This window comes from Chrysemys picta, chromosome 5, assembly GCF_011386835.1.
Source record: "Chrysemys picta bellii isolate R12L10 chromosome 5, ASM1138683v2, whole genome shotgun sequence".
NCBI lineage: Eukaryota > Metazoa > Chordata > Testudines > Emydidae > Chrysemys > Chrysemys picta.
Window position 1 is genome coordinate 58,081,016 of NC_088795.1, and position 23,786 is coordinate 58,104,801.

Below are 23,786 nucleotides of genomic sequence, written 5' to 3' on the forward strand. Positions count from 1 at the left end.
TGTTGTACATATGCAGCTGAATGTCAATTTTGCAAATGTGGCCGATGGTATCGTCTTATAATCCATTTCATTTTCAGACAGACCAAGATATTTGTTAACACAATGGCTTTCATCTAACCTACATCTCCACTTTCTAAAATATAACCTTGCCCAAATTCCTTCTCATGATATTCCTTCCATAAGGCATTTCTTTTATCTTTTCTGAAATATTCTTTTCCGAATAATGGTGTCTCTGTAGTTCAGTGAATATACATATCTACTGCCTAGAGTAATAATTCCATTACAATTTCCTGTTCTCACTATTGGTCACCTATTGTACTATTAAACAAAATCTGTATCTAGACTGATTTTTTACATATTAGCTTGCTAAAGTAAATGAAAGTCACTTGTGAGAGATCAGAGGCACTGTCAATGCAGAATGGCTTTCTGTCTTTCTTTTTTCCAACTTATACATTAACTAGCACTGTGACTCAGCAAGAGATCTACAGTTGCTTCTTGTTGAAGGCTGAGCTTAACTCACAAGCAGTCTCTGCTAGGTGGTTGTTTTTATGCTACTTTCTTAGTTCAGCCTTAGACAGAATAAGGCAACTCTACTAGAGCAGCTTGCTTACTTTTCTGCTCATAGTTAAGGTGTTGCAAAGCCAGTCAATATGAAATAGGGAATGAAAGCTTAGTAAATCAGAGCAAAAAATTGGGAGTCAGGGGCATTCTGGATTCTGTTCCAGCTGGGCAACTGACTTATTCTGTGTCCTTGAATATGTTCTTTGATTTCTTTCTACCTCATTAAGATAGGTGGGGATTGAATAAAAAGCAAAACTTATTTGAAAAACTAATGCTGAGCAGAAGTTTCATTGATACAACTCTCTCTCTCTCTCTCTCTCTCTCACACACACACACAATTAATAGTATCTTACTCCAAAAAATTCTGCACATAACACAATGTAAACATCCAACATCCACTCAATATTTTTGTAGGCTTCCATCTCCCTTTCATAATCTTACTATGAACATTTAAAAAAAATCAAAAGAGGCATGGAAAATTGTTACATAACTTCTTATTTAGTAATTTACATCACAACTGACCACACCATTTTCAAAAAATATATATGAAAATATCCAGAAACATAATGTTTTAAATGTACTTAAAATATTTATGTTGATTTGAAACAGTTGACCATTTTTACACTGATTCTTCATTTTATGCACAGGAAATATCTCTGAAATCAGTAAATCCTTAAAACAAGTGAAAATATTTTAATATTTAGGGAGAACTATAATTCTCTCTACACCAGACAAAAATTTATCCCATGAAAAATACAGTGCCCCTTTGCATAACTTTACTTTAGCAGAGCTTTTGATAATTATAAAATATGCTATTATAAGGTGAGTAATTAAAGTGAAGCTTTGTACATTGAGGGCCAAGACTCAGCAAGTTGTATTATATCAGACTCAGCGTTACACCACAAAGTCTGATAAAGGAAGTGGTTCACAGTACAGCATTAGAAATTAATCTCAAATCACATGTGCAACACCTGCAGTGTATTCAGGAAACTAGCAGCACCACAGGACTACAGCAAAATGGCAAGTTAACCACATCAACATCAGATGCTGCAACAATCTGCAGATGAAATTTACATAGTACAAGTTACCAGAGATTCAAAATAGGTAAATCACCAAATATGTTGGGATTTATTGTGGGCACAAAGGGGAGAGAGGAGGACATATTCCCACAGATGCCAGGAATCTGTGATTGTGCCTTCCCAAATTCACATGGTTCTGTGTAGTTACACACCAATGGAAGCCGGGGTAAAATGCTGCTACAATTTAACCCTAAATAGCTAATTAGGCAGGATGTTGTTAAGAGTAAAATATGTGCCCCGATACCATCATAAATAATAATTACACACAAAAAACATTAAAAGAACATTGTTAAGGTTGCAAAATTGGGCACTCAAAAGTTAGGGAATGCCCGAATTAAGGCTGTCTTTGCCTACACTCTGGGGATGAATCAGTGCTGTGTAGTGAAGGAGGCTGTTGTCTGTAAGACGTCCAGCTTTCACTTGTTGCACAAATTGAAATAGATAGTGAATAAGTGAACATACTAATATTCTTTCCTCTTCTTTTGTGTATGATTATCAAGGAAACTTCTACTCAAGACGCAGGGTTAGGACTATAGGAAGAGAAAGGAGGTTTTCATGGTTAAGGTATTTGAATGCTGCTTGGACATCTGGATTCTATCCCTGCCTTGGCCACTGAATTCCTGTGTGATGTAAGTAAATTACTTCAACTTTTCACAGGTGGTCACTAATTGTGCATTCTGCATTTTCTGGTCATCCAACTAGATACCTTGCGGCCTGATTTGCAGAAGCGCTGAGCACTCAACTGCAACTGAAGTCAATGGGAGCTGTGCCCTGAACATATATAGCGCTATGGAATGTTTCAGTCAGTTCCTTTGACTGAGCAGAAAGAAAAGTGTAAGATGATAAACCTAAAATCAAAAATGGGTCAGAGAGAAGAAAAAACAAACCTGAATGGAAAAAAGTAAAAAATAAAATAAAGTTGTAACCTTGAAACTCAGAGTGGAGATTGGGCAGGCAGGCAAATGAGAATTTTGTAAGATGGTATCTTCAAAAAAGCAGTATCACAGGTACATCATTTCCCCTTTTTAAAAAATAGCAAATGTTTGGGACTATCACATCTGAAGAGTAAAAAGATGATGCGATGGCTCAAAAGAAAAATGAAAGTGAAGCTTTCCTAAGGTTATGTGAAATGCCTGAGCCTTTTGAAGAGCAACATGAGTATATTTTACCTGTTCTGTTCAGGGCAGGGACCCTGCCTTCTGTTCTGGAATGTGCCTAGAACATTGTTATGCTGCGGGCTGCTGGATAACAAATGAAAAGTAATAATAAGCTACAAGGACACTGAAGTGAGAGATGGAACCTGGCAGACCAGCTGCAGAAGCAGCATAACAAGTACTACTGCACTGGAGTGGAGGGGTAACATGGAGTCTAGCTAGCGCCCCCACACCCACAGCACCCCCTGGACTCAGAATTGTGGAAGAACGATCAATACACTCTAGGGGCACTAGGACCCATGCAGTGATCCCCATCCTTCACCACGTGAGCTAGGAGGAAGAATTTAACTGCAGGGACTGAATTAACAGGAGCAGCTGCACAAGCAGGTTAAGCGTGGACTTGCAGACAAAAAAATATCCAGTAAAAACTGTAGAAAATATTATTACTGTTCTATGCTGATTGGTTATGTGCTTCAGACCCTTCCCAGCTCCTGTCTCATAGTCTCTTCATCTCAGCCTCACTCCACACCTGTCCCTCAGACATTTCTGCCCTGCTTTGTCCTGCTCACCCCCTCCCTTCCCGTCCCTTCCCTTCCCATTTAGCTAATCCCCTCCTAACTAAAGCTACCCCCAGAAAATTATGGAACTAACATCACATTTGTTGACATTACATTGGATGCTCTGGTTAGATATTACATCCCTTTCTCCCTGGTCTGCTTTGTCTATTTAGATTATAAACCCTTCAGAGCAAGGATTGTCTACTGCTAGGGTTACCATATTTCAACAAGCAAAAAAGAGGACGGGAGGAGCCCCGCCCTAGCCCCGCCCCTGCCACTTCCCGCCCCCCCAGAACCCCCAACCCTCCCCCCGTTCCTTGTCCCCTGACTGCCCCCTCCTGGGACCCCTGCCCCTAACTGCCCCCCGGGACTCCACTCCCTATCTAAGCCTCCTTGCCTCTTGTCCCCTGACTGCCCCAACCCTTATCCACACCCCCACCCCCAGACAGACCCCTGGGACTCCCACGCCCCATCCAACCACTCCCCACCCCCTGACAGCCCCCCCCCAGAACTCCCAACCCATCTAAACCCCTCTGCTCCCTGTCCCCTGACTGCTCCGATCCCTCTCCACACTCCTGCCCCCTGACAGCCCCCCCCAGAACTCCCAACCCATCTAAACCCCTCTGCTCCCTGTCCCCTGACTGCTCCGATCCCTCTCCCCACTCCTGCCCCCTGACAGCTCCCCCCCAGAACTCCCAGCCCCCTACCCCCCGCTCCTTGTCCCCTGACTGCCCCCTCTTGGGACCCCTGCTCCTAACTGCCCTCCAGAACCCCACCCCCTACCTAAGACTCCCTGTTCCTTGTCCCCTAACTGCCCCCTCCTAAGACCCCCCCCCCAACTGCCCCCCAGGACCCTACCCCCTACCTGTACCCTGACTGCCCAAAACTTTCTCCACTCCCCTCCAAAAGCCCCCCCCCCGTTTCTTGACTGCCCCCTCCAGAACCTCCCTGTCCCTTCTCCTGCCCCCCCTTACCCTGCTGCTCAGAACAGGGTGTTGGGCTCTGTGCCAGCCGGACACATGGCTGAGCTCCCCTGCACAACACAAAACCCGGTCCCTGGCCCTGCACAGGGCTGCCGGAGCGGGCTGCAGGAGGAGGAGCTGCTGGCCGGCTCAGAATGCAGGGGGGTGGGGTGGGAGGAGGAAGCTGCTCCGGAGTCCAGCCCGGGACTTTCCTGCAGCCCTCCCAGCCGCTCGCTCTGCCGGGGGAGGGGGAAATCCCGGACATTGTGAGTGCTTTACAAATTCCCCCCGGACGCTATTTTTAGCACACAAAAGGAGGACATGTCCGGGTAAATCCGGACGAATGGTAACCCTATCTACTGCTCTGTGTTTGTGCAGTGCCTAGCGCAATGTGGCTCTGATCTTGGTTGTTCCCTAGGCACTACTGTAATAAACATGATTAATAATAATAAGCAGCAAGGATGAGCTCGGAATAAAAACTGAACTCAGTCTGTGAGTTTAAACCATAGTGGTGCAGAAACAACTTCAGATTATCTAATTTACCTAAAAGCTATCAAAGCTATCTAAAATTGCAATGATTTAACAACCAGAGAACTCTCTCCAGATTTGAGAAGAGAGACTCGGCAGTTACTCCATGGAAAGGAAGAAACTGAAGTGACCGGTAACTTCAGCTTGTAACTTGAGCACCTAATGTTCAGTGCTCTCAGGGGAGGGTGAAAGGGTATTCATGCAGTCCCAGAAAGGACTGCTTTTCTGGAAGGTTCCAAAGCTCAGTGGTACCCACAAAGAAGGCTAAGAAAAAAGTGTGTCCTACAAGCGGGAATATGCAGAAGCCACTTGGGAGAAGAATTAATAGTTTCACCATATGTCTATATGTTTGATCCAGAAAATAATCATAAATTGTCTGATGCCCTTTCAGGGTTTTTTGCCAAATATGTTTGGACTGCTGAGTCACACATATCTTAATTTTAAGAAATACAATTCTACATTTCTTCCTCTTCCAAATTACATGTATTAGTCTGTAAAAGTGTGAAGTTCCCACCCTGTTCTGAATGCATATAATCAAAATTTTGCCCTTGATTTTGGCTTGGAAATTGGATTTTCAAATACAACCTACACAAACATTTCCCTCATCTTTCTCTCTAAACTTGACCATTCGCAGATTTCCCCTCCAACCCCCTGCAGAGTATCTTTTGTCCCATCACTAGCTCCGTTTTCTCCAGACAGCTCCAAGCTCTCTACATCAAGATGATCCAGAGGCAGGAACTGGGAAAATGTCACCATTACTGTTTCACATCCCAAATTTAGATTGGTTGATTCATCCATTCTTTCTGTATCACTAGTTATTTTCATTCCAGTATTAGCAGCTATGTTAACTTTACATGTTTGAGTTCTTCTATCTTCATTGTTAATTTATCTCAGTTGTGCGTAAAGTAAGCACCCCATTTTAAATTATTTTCTTTCATTGTTCCCAAAATGGACATTACTGCTTCTGACAAACTGTAATGCAGTTAGAAAAAATTGGGAGTTTTTTTCAGGTGAATATGTTGAAGGTATTCATGTGTACACATTGAACTAATGGCTGAGACTTCTGATCTTGCATATGTTTAGCAGAAAATACTGCTTTGACTTGCCTGTTATTAAAGGAAGGATGCTAGCTTAGGATTTAGGAGGCCTAGGCTCAATACCCTGCTCTACTTCAGGCTTACTGCGTGACCTTGGGAAAGTCACTTAGGTCCAGATTTGCTCAGCATTGTGGTGCCTTCCCAAGCCCTTGGCAGTCTGCTGCCTAGTGGAATCCTCATCCCTGCCAAGGCTGGCTCTACTGTTTTTGCCGCCCGAAGCAGCGCGCTGAATTGCCACCGCTGACAGTGGGGGCAGTCCGTGTGCCGTTAGGGCGGCATGCGCGTTTCCGTGGCGGCGGCAATTCGGCGGCAGCTTCTGTCTTCAGCCGGAAGACAGAAGCTGCCGCCGAATTGCCGCTGCGGGCAGCTAAACATAGACGCTGCTGCTGAACTGCCGCCGCCGCGGAAACACGCGTGCCGCCCTAACGGCACACGGACTGCCCCCGCCGTCCGCAGCGGCAATTCGGCGTGCTGCTTGGGGGCAAAAACACACGGACTGCTGCCCCTTGCAGATTGCCGCCCCAAGCACCTGCTTGGAATGATGGTGCCTGGAGCTGGGCCTGATCCCTGGGAGTTAGACACACCAGCTCCCCATACAATGCATGAGGAGAGTCAGGTGCCTAGGCAAGGGATCCTCAGAAGCCAGCAAGCTGAGCAGGAAGCTGCGTAAACTAGCCATGAATGAAATTTACAGGGAAGGGCTTAGGCACCTGAGATAGGACAGAAATAGGCACCTCCCTCTGCTCAGATGTTCAGCTTTGAATCTTCTTCAGGAGGTAGGTGCCTAAGCCAGGTCAGCTGCTCAGGTTGCCCAGGCACTAACAGCTGAAAAAATTAACACTAGACCTGGTTTTCCCATCCTGTGAGATTTTCCCATTCCACATCGGGGGGGTGGAGGGGAGAGAGCGAGAGCGCACACATGCACGTCCCTATAACCTGGTTAGTTAGGGGATTCACCTGGGATGTGAGAGACAGGTTCAAATCCCTGCTTTGCCTGATTCGGAGTTGGGACTTAAATCCACATCACCCTACGTTTCCTTGTGTCCTCGGATGTCTTTTCTGCAGGTGCTGTGTTGCCCCTTTACCCTATCAGTGGCCTGCATCCGGCTTTCCTGCTGTAGTATCTGACAGGTATCAGGCCTTACGCATGTTCAAAGCAGGCCTATAAGATCAGCCTCCAGTGGTAAGATCCTACTTTGGGGCTTCGGCTTCAGCTAGGGCTCCAAGCATCTTGTTAGCTGTTGGGGGCATCAGCACTTAGTTGGCTTTGTGAATGCTGACAGGCAGAAACTCTTCAAAAAGTTAGCTGGCAGCTGAGTGGCAGTGTTGAGAATGTCAGTGGGTCTTTAGGTACCTAACTACTTTTGGGGATCTAGGCCTTAGTTTCTCTATACCTCAGTTCTCATTTTTAAAATGGGAATAATAGTGGTACCCTACCTCACAGAGGTGCTGTGAGGATAAATATATTAAAGATTGTGATACACTCAGGTACTATGGTTATGGGAGCAATATAAATACTTAAGATATATAGATCCTCACTATCAGAGTCCACGGGATCATGGTTAATTAGAAATTGGGCAAAAAGAGGAAGGTTACACTTTTATGAATGTAATTTTAACACTGAAACAAACTAACAACTAGTGCTCACAAAACTAAAAAAAAAAAAAATTGAATTAGGGCTGATCCTGTTGGATAGTTATAGTGTTTTTCAGTGCTATGGAGGAGACCCATGTTTAAATACCTACCTTGGCACCTGGCTGTTGCTCTCTAGGGCAATGCTCAGCCCTGGGGAAGGGAATGACTTGAATCATTCAACAGTAACTCATGAACAGATTAAGATGTCAGCCAGAAGAATGGGAGTTATAATTTGGAGTTTTAAGGTGGAGAGGATTTAAAGCTTCAGAAAATGATGGCACATTTTAGCACTAGGTTACTAGGACCTGACCTGCACTGAAATCACTGAGAAGTCTTGAAAATAAAGTTCAGTATGAGATTTTTTTTTTTAATTTCATTAAAGCACTAGCAGGTTTTTAGATTTGCTTGTTGTGAAAGCATCAGTGTTTTTCCACTTTTCTAGTCATTAACAGCTTCAGTTTGTGGTTCCCTATGGCACTGAAGCTGCTAAAATTGTCACTGACTCCTTGCTAGTTTTAAAACCAAGAGACTGCATCAGCTAGAATTTTTTTCTGGAATATAGCACCAGAATGAGCCTGCTCCATTAGTATTGTACACCTAACATTTATTCCCAAGCATTCAGTTTCACTGTGCAGTTTGCTATGCAGTTCACACACATTCATAGCAGCAACAGAACACTTTTTCCCTCCAATAACTTGTAAATGACCTACTGTAAAGTGCCCTGCCTTTAATTAATCTTTTCTCTACTTATGCTAAACTTTGCTTTTTTTCTTTTTTCTTTTTATGGTGCAGCTGTTGCCATTTCTGGCTCCCTTTCCCATCAGTCTCTTAAGGTTTCAGCTACTGCAGCCAGTTAGGGGCAGGAAATAACTGTAGCCATTACCCCACTCAGTCAGCACTGTTGCCTGCCAGAGAGGAAGGGTGGAGGGATCCTTCCTATTCCTATAAAAAAAATTGAAATCCGGTGGCAAAACCAGGGATGATCAGTAATGTTTTTATTTTGCGGTTGTAAAACCATTGCATATCAACTGTATGGAAATACCACATTGGGAACAGGTGAGCCTGTACAAGCTCTCAAGCCCTCAGCAGACCACCCCTCAGCTTGCCCTTAAACCACTATTTCAGTGTGACAAGGCTGTAAATTCAGATTGGCACAATAGATCAGAAGCAGACTCGATTTCAGGGATCCTCTGAATACATACAGATTCTGAGATAAGGTATGGACATTTGTATAGAACAATGTTGAATTCAGAAAGGTCACTGACTTTGTGAAAGCTGTTAAAATGAAAACTGCAGCCTGTGATGGAAAAATACTGGCTCCAACACTGCAGAATGAATAAGAGAATGCAGAGGAGTACAGGAAAGGATTGTGTATATAATTTATTCTAGAGATGGGGGTGAAGAAAAAAGTAATCCTTGCTAGCAAACATCACACAATGGTAGTGCAAAGAAATCTCTTAAATTCAGTTTATTTAGCATGGACAAAAACATTGCTTTTTAAGTGACAAAACACTTTCACTCTCTTGTTCATCAAAATAATCTTTCTAATAAACTTCTATTCTCATAACAAAGTTCTCTTTTTAGTTTTGCTAACTAAGCAAAGTCTTTCAGAATTTTCTAGCATTTCATTCTGCTTGTTTGGTATGCTTCTCACCTTCTAGCCTAGAATTCCTAGTTTTAATAAAAGAAAGGCATTGTGACAGAAGCATCACTAGGAAGCATGGAGATTTCAAAAGACTACTACACTGAGGTGTACCCAATGCTACAGCATGTAGAATATTCATGGGACTTATACATCAATACGTGTTATATGTATCTTTGTATTTCTGGCTTGTTAGGTGGGTTTCTTGTGGAATCTGCAATTGGCAGGAGGGAAGGGGGAATTAATGCAAAGTTTCCAAAGCCAGTTATAAAGATACTAGAGTTGAGCGATTTTTTTCCCCAGTGAATAAAAATTTAGCTGAAAAGAAAAAAAATCAGCGAATAGTTTTGGTTGAAGAAAAAAAAAAAGATTTGGGAAATGTCAAAACAGTTATGACATTTTGTTTCAAAACTAAATTTTTCAAATGCAATAATTCAAATTGACATGTTGTTTAGAAAATGCTGACATTTCATTTTGAAATGTAGTTTCGAGTTGATATTCAAATCATTTAGTTCTACTGAATGAATTTTTTTCAGTTTTTCCTTTGTCAAAATATTTTATCTCTGATCTAAATGAAAATTTGTTTACTGGATTTTTTTTGGTTTGGTATTCACAAAGCTCTAGCAGACACCCAGCCTTTGAAATTTTACTCCCCGGGGAGTGGGAGCATTTACTGGTTTTACCTGTTTTAGGAAGCAAGGGGAAAACAAAGGTTCACAACTGTATAAAATGTCCACCTGAACAGTCTTGTGGCATTTCTCATTATGATCCAAAACTCACATGAGATTGTAACCTAGAGGGCAAACCCTGCTAGCTGGGTTTGAAGGACTTTGAGGCCTACCAGATTCCCCACACGAAAGACAGTTTGTCTTATGATATGTTTTCTCTGTAATGCTTTTGTCGTAAAATAAATGTACTGTGCTCTGTGAAAGCTGGTTGGTCACTAGTGCACATTCTCATAGGCCTTTGTGAGAGAGAGCAAAACTGTAAAGTCAGGGCTAAGGTCAGACCTGCTGGGATAAACACAATGAAGCCCAGGGGGACTGGTCCCTCCCCAAGAGAGGTGATGGCAAAGACTGAGACCTGACTGACAGCCCCGGAACTGTGACGGACATACCTTCATTTCTCTTTCATTTATATTCAAAAGCATGGAACTCAGAGAAATAAGTTTTAAATAGCATATAGCAAGACAATCGGTCAACTGCCAAAATCTGAAATATATACTATACGTAGCTTGTGGACAGGAAGCTTGATCTTTTGGTCCAGTCTGTTATCCCCCATTCTAATGGGCAATATGGCAATAAAGAACCATCCATAAACTGGAGTTGAGAATCCCCAAACCCCAGGTTTTGGATGGTCAAAATTCTTTCAGGAGTTCAGAACCTTCAGAAGTTGCCACCAAGATAATTTTTTTTCCTCAGTGGAAGCCTATTGAGGAGAAGGCTTGGAGGCTTTATATGGCTTTATATGCAAACCTATACCAAAGATGATACATCTCTATAAGCTGTTCACTGAGGTGCACGTAAAATACCGTATATACTTGTTCATTAGCCCGTTCGTTTATAAGCTGACCCCCCAAGATGGTGAGGTAAAAATAGCAAAAGCAGTATGACCCTTTCATAAGCCGACCCTATATTTCAGGGGTTGGCAATCTTTGGCTCCCGGCCTGTTAGGATAAGCCTCTAGCGGGCCTGGACGTTTTGTTTACCTGGAGTGTTCACAGGCACAGAGCCCCCTCAGCTCCCAGGGCTGCAGTTTGCCGTTCCCAGCCAATGGCCACTTCCCGCAGCTCCCATTGGCTGGGAACACCAAACCGCTGCCACAGGGAGCTGAGGGGCTCCGTGCCTGCAGACGCTCCAGGTAAACAAAACGACAATGTATTAGATATTCAATTCAATGATTCCATAGAGTTTAAAATCATCACATTTTGGTGTAGACCCATTTATAAGCCGATCCCTGCTCTTTGATGTGTCATTTCTTTACCAAAAATATTCGGCTTATGAATGAGTGTACAGTATCCAGTGGCCAGTTTAAGCAAAGCAAGCATGTAATTATGCTGGGGGCCATTTCCTCGGGTCAAGAGTGTTCCCTTAGCTTATCACAGAATCATAGAAACGTAGGGCTGGAAGGGACCTTGAGAAGTCATCCATTCAAGCCCCTGCGCTAAGGCCCAAGTAAACCCAGACTATCCCAGACAGGTGTTTGTCCAATCTGTTATTAAAAACCTCCAATGATGGGAATTTCACAACCCCCCGTGGAAGTCTTTTCCAGAGCTCGACTACCCTTAGTGTGCCAGCCATTTTGAAAGAGCACAGTTCCACGTGTAATTCCCCTTTGTGAAATTTGCTGAAAAAGAAACATTCAATATAAAAATAATGGGGGGAAATGTCCATTAACCCTAAAAAAAAGTTTCAAATATAGCCTATGTACAAGATTTCTGAGAGTGCTAACTATAAGCAGAGTTAAAAACATCTGCATTATTCTGTTTAGGTCATTTAAGAGAAAGAAGGAAACACTGAATTCTAAATATCTTAAAGGATTATTTTTGAATATTAATTTTAACTCAAAGTAATTAGCCAATTTATTTGTAAATTCTCAGAAAATTCACTCAAAGACTAAATAATATAATTTTGAGGAGAATTTCTGTATTCTTCATACATAATGAAGTGCCTGAATCCCTACTTTAAGTGCAAAACTCAACTTTAACTAAGATACCATGAGTGGCACTTCCATAATTAATATGTTTAATATCATACTTCCTACTTTCTATATTATACATATATTATACAGTGTTACTGCAAATTCTTGCATACATCTTCACATAGATATAAGCCAAATAAGTTAATAAAAATATGTCAATAAAATTAAGAAAACCCTCAAATAATGTATGTAAATAGGCACTTATTTTTGTTGTACATTTGTCTCAAATCTGTCACATGAAGTGCATTTTAAATGAGCTTTTTAAAAAATGGAGTAGCTCTTCAGACGATGCTAAATTAATATACATTTTTGGTACATTTTTCCAAGCTTCCTTTCTGACACTCCTTTGTGTTTTCCACTGCATATACCTCCACCCATAAAGAGCCATTCATTTAACTTAACAAAATAGTTGTGTGCTAAGGAAATGTGTATAAGTATATTTAGGGTGTTTATCCCTACAGTACCGTATTTTAATGCCTATAATTATTTTAGAAATGAAATGGTGAAGAAAAATTATAATCACCAATACTCATGAAACTTACATACATGCTTAACTTTATGCCTTTTGAGAAGTACTAGTGAAGTCTGTAAAGTTAAAACACATACATCTTTGAAGATATGGAAAAATCTTTACAAAATGAACTACGTTTCCAAACTATGCAAAACAAATTTAACAATTGCTCAAAGTTTGTACTATTTAATTACAAAATAACAATCCCTTATTCCGTGACTCTGTGAAACAACCATTTAAAACAAAATCAACTTTCTACTCTTCACCTTTCACCTGTAGGACAAAAAGATTTCAGTCTACCGAGTTAACTCTGAATGCTAATTATTCAGTAATTACTTGTACTTGCATTTTAATATTACATTTATTGCTGATTAAGGGTTTTTTTTCCCCACCAGAAGTTTGGTTTCTGTGACTTGTAAACCAAATCTCAGTCCCCTGGTACCTCCTAAAATGTAGGAGGTACTTTCTTTAGAATTTTATGAAGGGAAAGGAAAGCCATCAAATAAGCACACCAAGATGTTAGAAACTTAAAGCTATACAATAACTTGAAACATTTATTTTAGTGAAATTTTACACTAAATTAAAAGTAGGTAGACACTTGCTGGGAAGGGAATATGTAGGAGGAAACTAAGGAAGTGTGGTAGTGCTTCATACATTAGAGCTATGGGGCAAACCTGGCCACTTAGATATTAGTAATAGAAACCCAGACCAAACTAGCCTCTGGCGTGCCCATCTACTAAGATTTTATGTTAAAAAAAATTATCCGGTACCATAAATTTGAATCCTCCAGTTCAGACAGTAGGAAAACGAGCAGCTAAAAACTCAGACCAGAGGGTAAGAGACTAGAGCAGGGGTGGGCAAACTATGGCCTACGGGCCGGCTCCAGCTCCTTGGGCTTTGGATCCGGTCTGTGGCGCCGCCGGCACCACGTCCCTGCGGGCCCCCAGGTGGCGGGGGGGCAGAGGGCTCCGTGCTGGTGCCCTTTCCTCCAGGCACCACCCCCCGCGGAGAACCGCGGCCAATGGGAGCTTCAGGGGAGGTACCTGGAGACGCAGCAAGGGCAGCCTTCCGCCCCCCTCCCTCAGGGGCTGCAGAGCTTCCTGGAGCGGCGCGGCGTGGGGCCAGGGCAGGCATGCAGAGAGCCTGGCCTGGCCCCGGTGCATGCCGTTGCCACCCTGGAGCCACTTTAGGTAAGCGGCACTGGGCCGGAGCCCAAACCCCTCCTGCACCCCGCCCCCAACTTCCTGCCCTAAGCCCCTTGCCTGCACCTCGCACCTCTCCTACACCCCAACTCCCTGCCCTGAACTCCCTTCTGCACCCTGCATCCCTGTGCACCCCAAGCTGCTGCCCTGAGCCCCCTCCCACTCTGCACCCCTCCTGTACCCCTGCCCTGAGCCCCCTCCTGCACCCCAACCCCCTTCCCTGAGCCCCTTCCTCCGTACCCCTCTTCTGCCCCAATCCCTTGACCTAAGCCCCTTCCTGCACACTGCACACTGCACCCCCTCCCACATCCCACACCCCTTCCGCACCCCAACCCCCTGCCCTGGCCCTGCATACAATTTCCCCACCCAGATGTGGCCCTCAGCCCAAAAAGTTTTCCCACCCCTGGACTAGAATATCAGACCTGGTACTACACGACTATTAGAGAAAATTACAAAGCTAGTTCTGAATGCTTTGTAAAGTGATGAATTAATTCCATGTGTTCATATTCCAGCCAGTTTGCTTCAGTTAGGAGGATACCTTTTGACTACAGAAGATGGATATCACATGAAGACTTGACTTCAGTGAAAAACTCTCTTGGCCCTGTAGGTCTACTTAACACAGGGTACAAATCCGTTTTGCTATTCTGTTATCAAGGAACTCATCTAAGGCCTGCAAAAAGAACTTAATCATATGATTAATATCACACCTCTTTGGTCAGACTCTACTCTTCCCCAGAACCAGCTGGGTACTGTAGAGAATACATTTCCTCTTTAGGATAGGCCTCTTGTCATAGTCACTGGAGGAGCAGTCTATTTACTCACAAGCTTCTTATTTGCTAGATAGGCAACAAAAAGCCCTACACAAACCTTAGTCCTTGTTAGTGAAAATATAACATCTGCCACTTGGAAATATTTTACATTTACAGAGAGTTTGTAAATAATATTTTTTATTTTATTCCGAGCTCAAACCAATTCATACGAGGCAAAACCAAGCTCCTGCAGCACTCAAGGTTACCCCCATGAATTCTTTCAGAGGTGCCCTAGCAAGAGCATTTGTACATTAGCTAGCATAATAAAAGGAAAGACAACAGCCCAAACACCCACTTGGTAATGGAAATGCCTTATTTAAAAATACCAATTAAAATGTAGTCTTGGAGAGAAAATCTTAATGCAGGTGTAGACCGTCATCATTTACCTTGGAGACCCTCCGATCGAGGCTTTTTCACCAAGATTCACTGGCCTTCAAGTCACCACTCTCTTTTTGCAGTGGAGGGGGAATATATTAATGAGTCCTAGGCACATCTGTCTATGGTTATATAGCTGGTCTTCATAAGTCTTACTGTAGCATAGAAGCTACATGTTATGGGAGTAATGGAATTCTGAAGCACAGTCAGACGCTTCCCAGTCTTTATCCAAAATTCTCTTACAGCTCATGAAAGATTTGGGTATATTTGTGACCAAATACAATTATTTTCTGTATGTCTAACCGAAAAAACAATTGTGGGCGGAGGAGCGGGAAGCTGATTTGGAAAATGCCCGGAAGTTTTCTAAAGCAGTATTTTTCATAATTGCTGAGTTAATACAACAAATATTTTTTAAGGCTAACAACATTGCAGAATTAATCATGAAAATATAACAAAATCAGAAAGTGAATAAAAGAAGCACCCACATGAACATTTACCTTCCACTGCTCTTTTGAAGAAAACTTTGCAACTGCCACAGGTAACCACCCCATAATGACATCCAGATGCCTCATCCCCACATACGAGACATACTTTGGAAGGTCTTGAGGATCCAGTTGATACACTTCTAAGTGAGGAGCTGGGGAAAAATAAAATGAAATGATTAATATTTCAAAAAACACTGGCCATAATGTAAAGCTCAATTAATAATTTATAACAAGGTGTACTGCTCTAAACATGTAACAATTAGAGAACCAAAACTCTTTCTGGCACTGCCTGATTGCATACAACCACAGTTGCCTTAATTAGTACATGAAATATTTTTGTTGCTTATTTTAAAAATACTCATAAACCTATCAATGCTCAAGTAAGGAAACTTCCAAAAGGGCAATTGTGTTTACTGATAGTAGATGAGTAAAATAAACAAAACAACAATAATAAATAATCTTTAATTTAGCAATGCATGTGTTCAGTAATGTTTAGGTGATGCACTATGCCGTTCTTATTTCTACCCTGACTTACCACATTACTCCACAAGTTTACAGTTAGTTAATATTTCTGTTCATATTACATTTCATTAAACAGCCTAATAGCATATATACTTTTAAAGTATGTTATTTCAAAAAAGCATAGAGAACTTTTCTATAGTATTTTGCATGCCAGAATAGGGGAGAAATGTTGGAGGTGTAGGCAAAGGGTTCTGAAACTTCACATATGGACTAGTATCTTTCAAACCCAACTTCAAGAATATGGCACATGGTGGTTTGGGGTTGAATTGGGGATTTATGCACAATCCTCAGTAGATGGCAATTTTGAGGCATTCCCTCAGGGGAGCGGCAAGAGTCATTGTTCTTCAAGAATACTTGGGAGTCAGTTCTGCTTGCTGGTCTGGAGATTCCTCATCCCCTTTAGGGAAGCTTGTGCAACTGGCAGTGCTAGTTCAATGCATTTCTTATGCTCAAAGATGCAATTGCTCAAGAATAAGGAAGGCTTCTGACTCCATCAGCCACTATTGTACACCTATGGTCAGGTACAATCTTGCCCCCTAATATCTCATCACTTCCCTTGGCAAGCACAATCAATTGACATTCTCATGTGCTCACTACCTTTAATATAACAAGGATAAATTTGTGTAAAAAACCGTAAAGTTTTATATTGAGTTCCAAATAGCTATACTATTTCAAAATTTCACATATCTGCTAAAATGGGTATTCTACAGTAGCAGGATAATTTGAAATTAACAGTGAAAATTTATTTACTAACGTTCTCAAGCTCAAAAATGTGTATTCATTTATTCTTTACTGTGAAATAGAAAAGTACTCAGGGATTTTTAATTCATGGTAATATTTATTTACTATAAAGACAGGGGAAAGCCTTGATAAATGTTTCTGAATGAATAAAAAACATTACATTTTTCTCAAGTTGTAGTCATCAATATAATATATACCTCTCTAACAGCAGAGAAAGCATAAACGGATGGGCATTTTCATAAATCCTGAGTAAACTACACAACCAAAGCTGCATTTATAACTTAATATTTTCAAGCATTATAGTTGGATACATAATCTGCTTCAATAATGAGTAGAGCTGGTCAAAAAATTCTGTTAAAAATGTTTCTTGATGAAAAATTGGAGTTTTAACTAAACAAACTTTTTGCAAAAAGTTCTCTGCTTTCACCAGAATATTTCAATTGTTTGTCAAAAACTGCATGAAAACTAAAAATGTTTTCAACTGAAAACCAAAATCTTTTGCCTGAAACATAAAATACTTTGATTCTCAAATGCTGCTGTCTCATTCTCCTACGTGGCTGGGCTGCCCAGCCAGACTTTACCTCCATGATATACCGTGGCATGTGAATACCAGGATGCACTGCCTTCCCTCAGGGAAGACTGTGGTGCATCATGGCAAACCACCTGATCAGGGAGCCTGGCCTATACGGGAGTATGGGAGCATGAGACACTGAAATTACAATTCCCATGAGGCACCATGGTGGCATTTCAGAATTTAAATATTTTGATTTTCAGCCAAAATATTTTTGCTTTAATTTTTTGAGGAAAACTTTAAATTAAAAGGCATTTCCCAACCAATTCTAGTAATGAATTTGAAATTCTGTTCTCACTAGATTCACCAGGTAAAAAAGAGAAAGCAGACACAGCAGGACAATGGTTGGTTCATGCTTGATGCTACATACCTACACAATGTTTACTTACTAAGTACATTCTAAAATATATACCTATTATAAATTTAACTGTGGATTCCTTATGCACCCATAAACCTCCCACCAATTTCAGTGATAGTTTTGGTCAGGATTGGATTATAAATGAATAACACTAGATTTTTTTTAAAAAATAAGCTTGCTATGTTCCTGCACGTTCCATTCACCTTTGTTGTTTTAAAAATGATGTTAAATTTCTTCATACAATAGGTACAGTTGTTTGTATAATATGGAAAATGTATGAAAGTGATCACTTCTAAAAATTTACTGCAACTCATACTGCTAATCTTGAATTCAGTCATTCTGTTCATGAAAGTTATTTCTTACTCACAGGAATGCACAGATGGTTACACCTTTTTGTCCTAAAGCACTCTTATAATCAAGTTGTCAAGTTTTTCCTCAATGACTTGACTTAACCATGACAAACAGGATTACTGAAACAAGCACTTTTAAAATTTCCAGGCCAAATATTCAGCATTTCACTCCACAGAACTGGATTTCTAAATTTTTCCACCAGATTAAATAATATCTGTCAGATTTTACATTTACTGAAAGAAACAAACAATTTAAGAATGAAAACAAACAGTATATTTCTAAACCAGGAAATAAAGTACATTCACTTTGAAACGGCATTTGCCTTGAGAACTCTCCTAGTTATGTTTCTCCCTCTACTATAAATTATATGAACAAGGACATTATCCTCCTTTCCTTGTCAATCTGCCATATATTACAATCCCTGTGCTCATGCTAACAAAAATGATACTATGGAAAGGATTCTGATTTTTAAATCATGCTGATGAAGAAATCTGGAGAAAGGTATACCTCTACCTTGATATAATGCGACCCGATATAACACGAATTCAGATATAACGCGGTGTTCCGGGGGGATGGGGCTGTGCACTCCAGTGGATCAAAGCAAGTTCAATATAACGCGGTTTCACCTATAACGCGGTAAGATTTTTTGGCTCCCGAGGACAGCGTTATATCGAGGTAGAGATGTATATGGATGTGAAGTTTCATAGTTAGCATTAGACGTTCAGTTGATTATAACATTGATTATTCTTAGCTATTTTTCTAGTTTAGTTCTTAAAACGACATATTATTTGGCAAAAATTGCTATTTCTACAGGTCAAAAGAGACCAAAAATTAGTTTGCTTAGGTAATGAATTCTTTGGGGGGAAAATGGTAGTCTGATCCAATGAAAATACCAAAGAAGGGTAGAAGTTTTACCAATGACTTCATTCAGTTAGACCAGTAACTAAATGTTTTTCAAAATCCCTTCCTAAGTCTAATTAAGTTTATATCTGGATATGGCCGAAATAAATCTAGTTTTCAGAAAAAAAATCACTAAAGGAAAATTGCCAACTTAGGTCCGAACCTCCAAAGGCTTATGCTTGTGCTTAATTTGGCATGTTGACTACTCACATGCTTGACTATTTTGCTGTATGAGGACATTAGTAAGACTGCAATTAAATTGATTTTCCTTTGTTTTCATTAAAACACCATTATTCAAATAAACATATTACTTTACCAGTCAATATTCATAAACACATAACAAATATAATGCAAAATACTGGTTGTCCCCTTGGCAGGGTAGGTGGAAGGAGGTTGGTTCAGGGTCCCCATCCCCCAGGCTCTGCACTACCACCCATCCTGCTGCTGGCCAGTTCTCATAGGAACTGTGCAAACCCACAAGATCTCTCTCCCTCACTTCCCCACCCCCAGGGCTGTGCTGGGAATCAACCTGATGGCTCTGTGTTGGCCACTTGTCAAGCGCATGCACATGCACACTAGGAGGGGGCAGTTCCACTATGCAGATGCTCAACTTTCCAATCTAGGCAGCTGGGATTCGAACGGGGTGCACCTGTTGGTCATGTGGAGCTCTATGCACACACATAGGACTGGAAGGGGCCTCAAGAAGCCACCAAGTCCAGCCCCCTGTGCTGTGGCAGGACCAAGTAAACCTAGACCATCCTCAAAAGGTGTTTGTCCAACTTGCTCTTAAAAGCTTCAAATGATGGTGACTATCACCTCCCTTGGAAGCCTGTTCTAGTTAGAAATTTTTTCCTAATATATATACCTTAAATCTCCCTTGCTGTAGATTAAGCCCGTTACTTCTTGTCCTACCTTCAGTGGACACGGAGAACAATTGATCACCATCTTCTTTATAACAACCTTTAACATATTGGAAGACTGTTATCAGGTCCCCTCTCAATAGTCTTAAGAAAAGAAGAAACATGCCCAGGTTTTTAATCTTTCCTGTGAGGTCAGTTTTTTTAAAAACTTTTACCTTTTTTGTTGCTCTCCTGTGGACTCTTTCCAATTTGTCCTCATCTCTCCTAAACTGTGGTTCCCAGAACTGGATAGAGTACTCCAGCTGGGGCCTCACCAGTGCTGAGTAGAGCATGACTATTACCTCCTGTGTCTTACATACAACACTCCTGTTAATACACCCCAGGATCATATTAGCTCTTTTTGCAGCTGCATCACTTTGATGACTCATATTCAGATCCTTTTCAGCAGTACTACCACTTAACCAGTTATTCCCCATTGTAGTTGTGCATTTATTTTTCCTTCCTAAGTGAAGTACTTTGTGCTCGTCTTTCTTTAATTTCATTTTGTTGAATTCAGATCAATTTGTCAAGATCATTTTGAATTGTAAAGCTGTCCTTCAAAGTGCTTGCAACCCTTCCCAGGTTGGTGTCATCTATAAATTTTATAAGCGTACTCTCTCTATTCCATTATCCATGTCATTAATGAAAATATTGACTAGTACCAGACCGAGGACTGACCCCACCAGATACACCCTCCGAATTTGATAGCAAACCATTGATAACTACTCTGAGCACGGTCTTTCACCTAGTTGTGCACCCACCTCATAGACTTCCCTAGGTCAGTAATCCTACCAAAGAAGGAAATTAGGTTGGTTGCCATGACTTGTTCTTAATAAATCAATGCTTACTATTCCTCATAACCCTATTATCCTCCAGGTGCTTACACACTGATTGTTTAATAATTTGCTCCAGTATCTTTTCCAGGTATTCTAGTTAGGCTGACTGATCTATTATTCCCCAAGTCCTCTTTTTAAAGATAGGTACTATGTTTGTTCTCCTGGTACCTCTCCCATCCTCCAGGAGTTCTGAAACATAATTGCTAATGACTCTGAGATTGATTCAGCTAGTTCCTTAAGTACCTTAGGATGAATTTCATCAGGCCCTGCTGACTTGAATACACCTACCTCATCTAAATATTCTTTAACCTGTTTTTTCCCTATTTTAGCTTGCATTCCTTCCCCGGGTAGTTAATATTGAGTATCTGGCCTTCATTAACGTTTTTAGTGAAGGCTGAAGCAAAATAGACATTTAACACCTCAGCCTTCTTGATGTAATCAGTTATTAAGTGTCCTTTCCCACCAAATAGAAGATTTACACTTTCCTACATCTTTCTCTTGCTACTAATGTACTTAAAGAATCTCATCTTATTGCCTTTTATGTCCCTTGCCAGTTGTTAATTATGTTGTGCCTTAGCCTTTCTGGCTTTGTCCCTATATACTTGTGAAGTTCTTTTGTACTCCTCCTTATCAATTTGACCATGTTTCCACTTTTTTAAGATTCCTTTTTGATTTTCAGGTCATTAAAGAGCTCCCGATGGAACCATATTGTCCTCTTACTATTCTTCCTATCTTTCCTTTGCATTGGAATAGTTTGTAGATGTGCCTTTAATATTGTTGCTTGGAGGAACTGCCAACTCTCCTGAACTCCTTTTTCCCCCCTCAGAATTTTTCCCCATGAGACCTTACCTATTAGTTCTGAGTTTGTGAAGTCTGCTTTTTTGAAGACCATTATACTGCTGCTCTCAGTCCTTCCTTTCCTTAGAATCATGAAATCTATCATTTCATGATCACTGTCACTTAAATTGCCTTCCACCCTCAGATTTGCTCCCAATTCCTCCCTGTTGGTCAGAATCAAGTTTAAAGGGCTGTCCCCCAGGTTACTTCCTCCACTTTCTGGAACAAAAAGTTGTCCCCAATACAATTCAAGAACTTATTGGAAATTTTGTGTTTTGCCATATTACTTTCCCATCAGATGTCTGGGTACTTAAAGTCCCCCATTTCGACCAGGTCCTGTGTTTTGGATATTTCTGTTATTGGTTTTGGAAATGCCTCATCCACTCCCCTTCCTGATTTGGTGGTCTATAATATATCCCCACCATGACATAACCCCTATTTTTAGGCCTTTTATCACATGCATTGCAGGCTCCAAACTTGGCTCCATATGCATCCTGCCCATGCTGAGCCGCCACACATGGGACATGAATCTCCGTGGTGGGCACAACAACAAAAAAGTTTGGGAACCTCTGCTCTAGATAGAGTGAAGATGACAACACAATACATTCACTTAAGTCTAATTTTAAAATTAAGAAGCATTATTACATTGACACATAGCAGAGCTGGTGACTAAAGCAGTCAACTGATCTAGTTAGTAAGACCAGTAATGTTAAAAAGGTAGAACTTTTCATTCACACAGAACCAGCTAGTTCTTGGCTCAGAGACTTATTAGCTTAAGTATGTTTTATTCTTAGTAAAAGCTGATGGGGGTATGTGGTAGAGAGCATGCCTGTTCCCAATTTTAGAACATCAGTGCTTCCTATCAAGTAGAGACAGCAAAGTATCAGAAAATTCCCAAGTATGTAGTAATACAAGACATTCCTTGAAATGTAAAGACCTCAAACTATGGTAAGAGCTTGCTAGAAAATTTTAATCAGAACACTTTCCACTGGAACATGTTGTTTTCACAAAAATGAAATTATTCAAGAAATCATGAAGAAATTTCCTGTGGGGAAAAATATTTTAGAAAAAAAAAGATTTATTTTGTTATTTTATTTTTATGTTTTCAGGATTGAAATGTCTCCTGTTAGTGTTGTAATGAATCAGTTAAACATTTTAAACAAGATAAGCACTTAGTCACTAATTAGAGGAGCAGCTGTTTTCAATATCCTAGAAAAATGATTCCAGGCTGACAACCCCCTGTTCAAAGTGTCAAGCTGCTATACTGCAAGATAAACAGGAGACACTTTGGTCTAGAAAATAAGGGGCCAGATTTTTAAAGGTATTTAGGCATCTTAGCTCCCATTGAAATCAATATCATAATTGCTGTTTAAGCCCCCCCAAAATAAAACGTATTTCAAATGAAGGCTTTATTTTGAAACAAAATTTATATTTTTCCAAAGTAAATTTTTTTTTGGTATTTCTATTTTGTGGAAAATTTCAAAATTCTGTTTTCTCTCCAATTCAGAATTAAAACAAATTTTGAAATATTGCAATTTCTTGCAAAATGAAATCTGAAATTGTTACCAGCTCTAGCTATGGCTGCCATTCATTAGGTTTCATTCCAAGAAGAAAGCAGAAGTGCTGTAGCATACCTGTACATTAATACTGTATGTGATGGTAGAGAAACCAAACATGATAGAAACATAATAGGAAAAGAGATGGATCAGATACTGTGGGAAATGTCATCCATATAAATAAGCCAAATTATCTTTTACATCACTAAAAAAAATTAGTAATGAAAGACATGACAATAGAATTCCAAATATGATCAAGACTAAAAAAAGCCAACACCAGTGTTTGTCAGAAGTTTAAAGAAAACAATTAAAAACCGTAAGCAAGATGGCTGATATTCAGTACTATAGTTAAACATTATTCATAAACAAATGTCAAATTTATATATTTAATGAGATCCAAAGAGGGGGAAAAGGAAACAATGAGATCCTAAACATTTTCTTTAGGGCAACTGACACTTCTATTTTGATCCTTCCAACCACAAAAAATACTGCAGAACTTGAACACAACAGATATAACAGAATATGTTTTTATGACTCTTTTATAATTGTGGTGGTATAGCCCAGGGACCTATGAAGCAGTCGTAATCTATGGATATCCATCTTCTTATAGATTTCTAAAATGGCTGCTTAGAATGTTCCAATAGCATTGGTCACACCGTATAGTATGTGAGAGAGAATAAGCCTATTTTACAGCAGTGTAAATTGGTAGTAGTTAAATACTGGCCTGGACCAACCATTGCCATCAAGTTCATTTGTGCTTTTGCAAGTTGCCGTAAGTAATACTTACATGGAATATTAATTAAAAAAAACAGATTTTGTAAAGAAGAGTCAATAAAAACCACAGATAATCCACCATTTTAAAAGCTGATTATAAGGGCTATTATCTTTCTCAAACCAGATGTCACACACAGAAATACA

General features: G+C 40.5%; 1 protein-coding gene and 1 pseudogene across 8 annotated transcripts in view; one reads left to right on the forward strand and one right to left on the reverse strand.

Annotated features, from left to right (window-relative positions):
* Window positions 1-23,786, reverse strand: part of NR3C2 (nuclear receptor subfamily 3 group C member 2) — a 272,715-nt gene that overhangs the window by 96,638 nt on the left and 152,291 nt on the right. For 4 of the 8 annotated variants that reach the window (XM_065597780.1, XM_008166104.4, XM_008166105.4 and 1 more), the window contains exon 3: window positions 15,298-15,449. In XM_065597780.1, coding sequence (XP_065453852.1) covers window positions 15,298-15,449 — 152 coding nt within the window. The remainder of the gene's footprint in view (window positions 1-15,297; window positions 15,450-23,786) is intronic. The other 4 variants (XM_065597781.1, XM_065597782.1, XM_024103413.3 and 1 more) reach the window with 1 other exon arrangement.
* Window positions 8,563-8,909, forward strand: LOC122173722 (transcription initiation factor IIA subunit 2-like; annotated as a pseudogene).